The sequence below is a fragment of the Camellia sinensis genome, chromosome 15 (assembly GCF_055761805.1).
Source record: "Camellia sinensis isolate YWXY chromosome 15, ASM5576180v1, whole genome shotgun sequence".
NCBI classification, from domain to species: domain Eukaryota; kingdom Viridiplantae; phylum Streptophyta; class Magnoliopsida; order Ericales; family Theaceae; genus Camellia; species Camellia sinensis.
Genome location: NC_138975.1, coordinates 86,836,187 through 86,845,892, shown reverse-complemented (window position 1 = coordinate 86,845,892; position 9,706 = coordinate 86,836,187). Strand labels below are relative to the sequence as shown.

Here is a 9,706-nt window from a genome sequence, read left to right as displayed (position 1 = left end):
CAAACCGCCCTACCCGATCCGAACCACGCACGTATGGGCGGTTTCGCAAATACATTAGGGTAGGGTGCGGTTTGGATCTTATGTAATTTTCGGGTTACGGGCGGATTGCGGGTTTAACCCGCACCCGCCCAACCCGCCTGCCTAAAACACTTTCTTTTTTTTTTTTGGGGTTCAAATCTAATCTAACTGTTTAAAAAAAAAAAAAACCTTTTCTTTTCCTTCAAATCCGACCGTTCAAAAAAGAAAACCCTAATCAATATTATCTATCTCTCACTCTATCTATCTCATTCTGTGTCTCTCATTCTCACGGTCACTCTCACTCTCGCGATTCTGTGTCTCTCATTCTCACGCTCACTCTCACTCTCACTCTCGCGATTCTGTGTCTCTCATTCTCACGCTCACTCTCACTCTCGCGATTTTCATCTCCACTGCCTACACCTACTAATCCACTCTCTCTGTCTTCGCAAGATGGACTGATCGACCGATCAACCGATCGACCTCATCGCACACCTCACAGGTAAGCTCCTCTCTGAATCTCAGTCTCTGCCTATGTCTCTCTCTCCCCGATCTTTGTGTCTCTGAGCTGTCTCCCTCCCTCACTCTCTCATCACACGATCTCTCACTCTTTGGCTTTGCATCTACTGCACCGATCGACTCTCTCTCATCACAAAATCGACCGATCGATTGACTCTGTCATCACACCAATCGCAAGTAAGCCTCTCTCTCTCTGTCTCTCTCTTTCTCTCTCAGTCTCCCAGATCTTTGATCTGTCTATGTTTGGAGAATCAGTTGATAGATCTATTTTGAATCTGTTCATTAATGTGGTATTGGTTTGAAGAATCAGTTGATAGATAGATTTATTTATGTTATTTGTTGATGGAGGACATTAAATCTGTTTTTGGAATTAATCTGTTTTAAATCTGTTGAATTTGTGGAATCTATTTAATTTGTATTGAATCTGTATTAAATCTGTATTGAATCTGTTTTAAATCTATTTGTGGAATCTATTTAATTTGTTCTAAATCTGTATTGAATCTGTATTAAATCTGTTTTAAATCTGTTATTTAATTTTTGGAATTAAATCTATCTGTGTCTGTATAATCTGTTTTTTGGAATTAAATCTGTGAAATTGAATCTGTTAACTTGATTCAATTTGTTAACTTGAATCTGTGAAAAAAAGGTCCAAAATAAAGATTGACAAAATGGGGGGGAAAAAAAGGTTTAAAAATAATTTTTTGGAAAAAAAGTTCAATCCGCAATCCGTCCGCAACCGCCCGCACATCCGTGAACCCTATCCGCACAAACCGCAATCCGCATTGCGGGCGGTTGCGGGTTGACTTTTTCCCAAACCGCATAGATGCGGGCGGGTCCAAACCGAACCGCAAACCGTCCCAAACCGAACCGCGGACACCCCTAGTGGATACTTCACTATGAAATGACCAAATAGAGGAAATATAGGAAAACCAACCAGAATTGTAACTGGAGCTGCCTGAACTGATACATGTGTTGCTTTTACAGCCTGTATCTTTTTTTTTCTCTACTGGACTTGGCTCGAGACAGGAGGCTCATTCACATCAATATCAATATTGTAAGTCCATACAAATGTACAATATATAAGGTGATATATCAAATATGGTTTGAGATGCAGTAAAGATGCCTGCAATTTTGGTAGCAACCAAATAGAATGGCTAATAACCTCTGCACAGAAATTGCATGGATAAATCACTAAGCCATGATCCATTTAGTACCTGCAATAGATATGAATAGCGCATTAATTATGATAAACCATACTTGTTTAACAAAAGGCATTCATCTTCATTTTCACGAGGGAATATTGCATCAAAGGTAAAATACCTCTATTTCACAGGGTTCGGCTTTTGCTTGGTTCTTTCGTATTTCTCGTAAATAGTCATCTAGAAGCTTCCGTAACATGAACAAGGTATTATCACTGAGATCATCAATATAAACTTCAATCTCATCCTCTCTAGCTTCCTATCCATTTGAAATCTGATCCCTCACAAATTCAAAAATATTGTCTGGCAATTCTCCCAGCAAAGCCTCAAAGTCTCTACTTAACTTATGTTTTTCCTCATATGTCATTATTCTCTTTGCACGGCCAGGCATAGCTTTATGTTGCGGCGAAGTAAGTTTTCTTTTTTTTTATGGAGGCATTGGCTTAATAGTCCCCTTTTCTCCATGTACGTCTAATTTTTCTAGTAATGGCTGGGAATCCTTCAGAAGTTTATTCGCAATAACTTTCCATCTTGCTTCAAAAAATTTACTCAAAGTATCAGCAATGATGTGGAAATCATTTCCTGGTGGATTGTAGGTCATGGCATTAGAGAAAGTTAGTCTGACATCAGCCACAAATTCCAACACACTTAAGTACTCACTTGAAGCAATCTTGCTCTTTATTGTCCCCAAATCCATTGGATGCTTTATAATAGTCAAATAATCAGGAATGTTCAACTTTACTACATCGACGGGAGTGTTAAAAACCCAACCATACTGATGTTGCATCAATTTTTTTAATAATGTCTTGCACTGTTCAATCGAAATTGCACTCAAAATGCTTGATGCCCAACTTACAGACACAAACCTTCCTGAAGTACCACGATTCCAGCCACGCCTCTTGCAGCCTTTCTGTCCTAGCCCAGAAGTCAACCCTTCCGATTTCTTGAAGTTCTCTGCTGAATACCCAATTAATAATGCTTCAGAGTGTTCAATCAAAATTGCATTCAAAGTGCTTGGTGCTGATGCCTGACTTGCAGACTCAAACCTTCCTGAAGTACCACTATCACCTACAGGGTTTACTTTCTCTATCGAAGGCCCATTTTGTGTGTTGCTACAACTAAGAACATCACTTGATGACAATAGTGCAACAACATTTGTTCTTTGCATCTTCTCTCTTCTGGAGAATCTGCGAATCTGTTTAACTTCAGCTCTCAATCTTTTAGTTTTGGATTGTGAGGTGAGAAAAGAAATGAACTGATTATAGTTTCTCACCTAGCTGAGAGAAGAAAAGAAGTTATTGTGGTTTCTCGTCTTCTTGTTTGGATGTATTGTGGCTTCTCATCTTCTTGTTTGGATGAACATTGTTTAAAAGAGGATACATGTATCTTTTTATTTTATTTGTTTTGTATTTAGAGGGGTAATTTAGGTATTATAAATTTTTTATAAAGAGCAATTTTGGTTTCTCACTACTTTGGTGAGAAACAACTTAAATTTTGAGTGATTTATCTTTCTCACTATTTCTCTTCCTTTCTCACCATTTTTCACCTCATTAATTATCCAGACAAGTGATGAGAAACCTCATTCTCTCCATTTTCTTTCTTTTCTCACCAAACCTCTCCATCCAAACGGTAAATCCTTTCTCTTGGAAGGTGATACTTTTTAGAGACACCAAAACCATCGCATGTAGCAAAATTCAAATGGATGCATTTCCTCCTTGGACCACTTGAATCCTTCGAAGTATCTGTGTGTCAACATGCCCTGAGCTATCCAATTCTTAATCAGGGAGTTAAATCAAAAAAACACCCTCCACGGTACCAATCCTACGTTGACATCATCCACATGTAGCATGATTCTCAGACCGCTTATGTTCCCTTCTATCTAATATGTAACATAAATTGCTTACTTCTGCAAATTTTAATTGCGGGAAGTTAATTTCCTAGACCTGCACACTTTTTATACATCATAATAATATACATAAGAACATATACACATATTTTAATATTTAATTTAGAGTGCTACATTCGAACCCTATATTTATGTTCCTTCTTTTCTTCTGTCTCCCCGTTTTTTAATAAGAAATCAGTAAAAATGATTCACATTCTCTAATGTATATATTCTTTTGCAACTAGAGTCATTAATACAGGTTCTGTTAACTTGATTAACTATTGTATATTCTTCAATAAGTTCAGCATTCATATTAAAGTAAAAATCCAACAAATCAAAAAAGTAGGTTTCAAGTACAAACGCAATTTCTGTTAAAAAAGAAGTGCAAACGCAATTTATATCGAAGAGTGAAAAACAAAAAAGAAATGATTGTGGTTTCTTATCTATATGAGAAAAGAAAAAAAATGATTATGTTTTCTCGTTATCATGTTTGGATGAGTGAAATATTCTTCCATTGCATTTTAAGGGACAATCTAGATATTATAAATATTTTACAGCCAATCAACTTGTATCTCACCAAATCTCACCATTTTAGTGAGAAATGAAATAGGTTTGGTAAGAGATTTCTCTTTGGGCAAATTACATTTCTAGTCTTTCTATTTTGGCCCTTGTGTCATTTTGGTCCCTATAATTTCAATTGGCTCAATTTTGACCTTGAATTTTAAGTTTGTCTCAATTAGTCCAATTTATCACAAATGTAAGCATTTTTTAATAGAAAATACATACATAAGTGATATGTGTCATGTTTTTAGAAGCAAAATTACAAACTTGGTCTACTTAGTAAGTTAATCTCAACCAATTTAGTTATTATTTATATAAAATAAAAAATAAATAAAAAGAAGAAGAAAAAACACTAACAATATTATTAATTGGACAAAATTAACACAAAATCTAAAATTAATGGTCAAAATTTAATCAATTGAAAGTGTAGGGACAACAATGACACAAGTAGCAAAATGTAGGGACTTCTGGTGCAATTTGGCCTTTCTTTTTTCTCACCATTTCTCACTATTTACAAACCAAACATGAGAAAAGATTATCATTTCTCACAAAATCACCCCATTGAATGAATCAAATGAGCAGGTTTGAAGTACATACTCCAATTTATACTCACACATGGCCCTTATTAGAAACAAGAAATGTAGATAAAACCTTGAAATCTTGTCCCTAGGTCATCCTGAGTTCCAAATAGCGAAATCATTCAGCAAAGCAGAATCTAGGACTCTTCTAGACATTAAATATTAAATGAACAAAATTTCATATACAAAACCCAGAAACTATGACTCGTGTACCATGAACAAAACCCTAGATCAATTACTTCAACAAATTTAAAGCTCAAAGTTACCTTGAACAACGACATTGTGATCCAAACCCTAAAGGCCATGTTTGTTTGGGTGGACATGAGATTGGGATTGGACTAATAATCCAATAAAATTATTAATCCGATGTTTGGTTAAACAATTGAAGTACGGATTAATTATTTTAAACTTGACTATTAGTTAAGATAGGATACATAATCTAATGGATTCGTAATCCCAGGACTATTAGTCATGGGAATGCTAATCCAGTCCGCCCAAACAAACATGGCCAAAAGGTACTAACATCGACTGATTCACAAAATCTGGATTTGAGAGCTGGAGCTCCGGAGGCAAAAGAGAAGAACTATTGAGGACAGAGATACAGTGAGAAAGAGAGAGAAGACAGAGAGAGAAGCGGGGTGTACTAGTGCTCCACTCCACCTATGGCTTTCTAGCAATCTGGATCGTTGATTTCCACGGCTTCGAAATAATCTGACGGCTAGGGATACTGGGAACGTTCGCTATCAGATACAGATCCGATGGATGAGATGGGTTCCGACTTCCGAGTAATCTGAATCATTGGGTTGGGTCCCACTCAAAAGGCGCAGAATTAGGGATTAAAAATCGGATCAGACCGTTCACGGTTAGCGCTAACTATTCGGTTTGATGAATCCTATAAATTGGGCATATTTTTTTTTTTAAAAAAAAAAACCTAAATCCGATATCTGATCTGAATCTTAATCCGACGAGAATTTCACCGGCGGCAATCATCTTCTCCGGCGAACCTGTTCTCCTCCCAAACCTCGCTTTCATGGCGTTGGTGTAGTGAGAATTGACTGTAGTTGTTCATGGCTTCAGAAGCTGTGTTATAACCAGTGAAAACCCTAATTTGTTCATCAGCCAAAGGTATTTCAAATTAAAAAAGCTTCTATTTTCAGATTGCTGGTCTTCTGTGCCAAAGATGTGTTTGTTAATCCTTCAACTTGCTCAATTGGAATAACTATTGTAATTTATGTTTTTTTTTAAAAAAAAAATAATTTATCACAGTTTGGAGGCGAGGCTTGAGAGTGTCAATGACACATGCTTGCTATCTCACAGCTTTGAAGGCTTTGTGAGCACCCTTTCACTGAATATCTTGTTTAAATGCTCTCTTTACTCATTTTTTGGACACTTCACACTGTTTGGACATTTAGGAGAGGAGAAAAGGAAAGAAATGATTGTGATTTCTCTCGCATCTTGTTACCAAAATAAACTTTTATGTTTTTATTTCTTTTGTAGTTAGATGGGCAATGTTGGTAATAGACAAAATTAGTAATCTTTCAATTTCTTTTCTCTTTTATTTCTCCTCATTTATCTCCTGTGTACTAATCCGAACAAGTGATTAAGATTAAGAGAGATTGGTTTCTTTTCTTTTCTCTCCAAATCACTCAATCCAAACACGGTGTTAATGTGATGTGTGCTTTGTTTGGTTGCTGAGAAACAAAGGGGAATGAGCAAAAAAATATAGCTTTATGTCAAATCCTTATGCTTTTGCATTTTCGAAGAAAGAATATCACCTCAGGTTCTTAGCTAAGCTAAATACTTCAGTTGCATTGGATTCAGACGACAAATGGTGAAATCATTTCCAACTGTTGAAAAAGTTTGTTAAAATAATTCATATCATTTCCCTTATTTTCCCTAAAAACTTGTTAGGATCCAAACAGACCACTTTGTGTGTGTTGTGTGGATTGTTAGCCAAATGATAGATTATAATTGCTGAAGTCTGTCTCTTTGACTAATTGTTAGCTATGTTTAGAAATTTTGGGGCAGCAAGAACTCAATGGTCATTATTTAATTTGAAATTTCCATTCAAGTCTTCAATAAGGCAAATACACATGGAAAATAATCACAGAAGTGATTCAAGAGGTGCTTTAATTGTACTAGAAGGGTTGGATCGAAGTGGGAAGACTTTACAATCGAGAAAGCTGATTTCTTACTTGGAGGGACTCAGCTATTCAGTTGAATCATGGCGTTTTCTTGATAGAAATACTGTGTTGGGCAAATGATTTCCTCTTATCTTGCTAACAAGTCAGAGTTGGATGATCACGCAATCCATCTACTCTTTAGTGCAAATCGTTGGGAGAAGAGGTTCGTTTCAATGTCTCATGCATTATGTTACGTTCTGCTTCTTCAAAGGTCTTGTGAGAACCTCAAGTTTAAACTTTATATTTGTGTTTAATGTTGCTTCTATTAGTAGTTTGTCGTTCACATGAAGAATTTTCAAGTTCAACGCACATCAATCAAATTTGTGCTAGAATGGAAATTCAATCCTTTAATTTGAAGCCATCCCCATTTCATCTAGGAGCAGTATCAATGCCAAAACTGAAATACGATTGTTCAACTTAGGAATAAAGAGAGATTATTATACCCTAAATGGTTGTTAATTTTAAAATTACTCTCATACGTAGAACAGTGCTTGTTTAAATTTTCAAGACAAGGGCTTAGCCAGACCCCTAATTTGACACACTAGTTTTTGAAATATTTCATTATTATGCTCTTTCTAGTATGATTTCCCGATTCAAATTTCATTTCACTGGATAAATTTCATTCTTGCGATGCTAAAAAAATAATGACTGAATTTTCAGAACTTATCTTATTTGAATATTGACTGGATTAGCTGTAGAATTTGTCTTCAATTGGTTTAGCACCCAGGTCCCAGCCCAAACTTTTCACAATTTCACATAGATTCTGAGAGTTTTATTGCCATCTTGAAGGTAAAATAGTCTTACTTTGATAACTTCACTTTCTTTAAAATAAAAAATAAAATAATCATTATTGCCTTTTCTTTTTCCATCAACAGACGCATCTATTTACAGAAAAAAGTTGTTAGAATGTTGGATTTGTATTCCCTATGTGCCCTTTTCAGGGGATCAGTCTGTGATTGATAATGATTTTGATTTGTGCACAAGCAAATGTTTGACATGTCAAGACTTATAAGTCATAACTGATCATCTGCGATATATTTGCAGATCCTTGATGGAGAATAAACTGAGATGTGGAACCACCCTAATTGTAGATCGCTATTCATTTTCTGGGGTGGCTTTTTCATCTGCCAAAGGACTTGATATTGAATGGTGTAAGGTGAAGACATGCTTCAAACTATTTTTAAGTGGGAATTTTTTATTTTTTATTTATTTTTTTTTCTGGGTGCCATTTCTTCCCTTTTGGTAGTGAAAAATGAGTTGTTACACAGGCACCAGAGATGGGGTTGCTCGCTCCAGATTTGGTATTATATCTTGACATACCACCAGAGGTAATTTGTTCTATTATCAAGTTTATTGTTGAAGTTAAGGTACCATGACATCAAAGATCACAACCATGTATTGAACCTTGCAGATTGAGTAGTTTTCCACTCTCTTTCTCTCAACAAGTCCTGCTTGTCTGATGGCTAATTTAGTCCTTGATGATAAATTTAACTTCCTTTGTCATTGTTTGATGTTGTGTAAGGCACTTTAATTGGCTACATAGTTAGGGGACTCTTGGTCCAGTATGTGATGATCCTTGGTCAATTGATCACTCCTTCCTCATTCCATATGGTAAAATATAAGATTACTGTTGATTGAGCTGTTGAGGTCATCTATTTAAGATTGATTTTTGTGTTATCATATTATATAAATGAAGAGAGTCTATTTATTAGTTTCCTTTGTGTGTGCACATATGTGTCCACCAAGTAAAACAGCAGCCAGGGTAACTGAAAAGTCCTTTTGAAATTGCCAGAAAGCGGCTGAAAGAGGAGGCTATGGAGGGGAGAGATACGAGCAGCTTGAGTTTCAAAGAAAAGTTGCCCGCTCATATCAGATACTCCATGATGCCTCATGGAAGGTAACATATTTTTAATAGCTCTTTTATTGTTTTGTTTTCCAGTGCCAATGAAAATGGTCTGGTGGTGTTACTCTGACGAGACTATGTACACACTCCTTGTGATGTCATCCTTTGGGTCTCACCTCAGAGTTTATCACAACCTTTTAGCTTTAACATCAAGTCTTGCAGTATATTTTCAAAATGCTTTTTGGTTTTCATATGGAATGATAGTGAGATGGGGGAAAAGAAAAAATTGAAGGCATTAAATGTTAATACCGACAAAACTTGAACAGTGATCCATTTATCTTTATATCATTTTTTAGCATAACAAAAAAAAATAAAAAATGGTCTTTTGTTTTTAAAGTCAAGATTGGTGAATGTGTCTTGTTTTTTAAGGCTCTTTTTTTTGTGGATGTCTTGCAGACCATAGATGCTTGCCTCCCCATTGAAGATGTTGAGAAACAGTTGCAGGAGGTGGTACTGGATTGTGTGACGGCATGCCAAAAGGGGAAACCCCTCTCACAGCTCTGGTCAAGTTGAGATTGATTCCCTAGAAAGGAATGGGATAACTTAAATGTTGGCAACTAGGATTATAAACAATAGTTCAGTCCGGTTTATTATGAAGACAAATGCTTTTGATCCTCTCTGCCATGTTTTTATAACCATATTTAGCTCTTTTGACCATATTTAGCTTTTTTGACACAACTTATAAATTGGTATATTTGTTCAGTGTATTTTTGTTTTTTATTCAATTTTGAGTCCTTTTTTATTTATTTATTTATTTTTATTTTTTTATAGATCCGCTTAGATTAGATGATTTTATATTTTTAACAAAATCAACTAAAAATGAAAATAAACCAAATTTTGAAGGAAAAAACAAAAAACAAAAA

The 9,706-nt window shown here is 35.6% G+C and overlaps 1 protein-coding gene and 1 pseudogene across 1 annotated transcript; one reads left to right on the top strand and one right to left on the bottom strand.

The window, feature by feature from the left end:
• Positions 1-1,688: 1,688 nt before the first annotated feature.
• Positions 1,689-3,019, bottom strand: LOC145813102 (transcription factor GTE8 pseudogene; annotated as a pseudogene).
• Positions 3,020-5,810: 2,791 nt separating this feature from the next.
• On the top strand, positions 5,811-9,568 carry LOC114273313 (thymidylate kinase). Its single transcript, XM_082907842.1, is given in 8 exon segments — positions 5,811-5,882; positions 6,024-6,087; positions 6,830-7,004; positions 7,007-7,103; positions 7,985-8,096; positions 8,209-8,268; positions 8,733-8,837; positions 9,240-9,568. Coding segments are annotated over 6 exon segments (645 nt in total). The 5' UTR covers positions 5,811-5,882; positions 6,024-6,087; positions 6,830-6,850; the 3' UTR covers positions 9,357-9,568.
• The last annotated feature ends 138 nt before the right edge of the window (positions 9,569-9,706 follow it).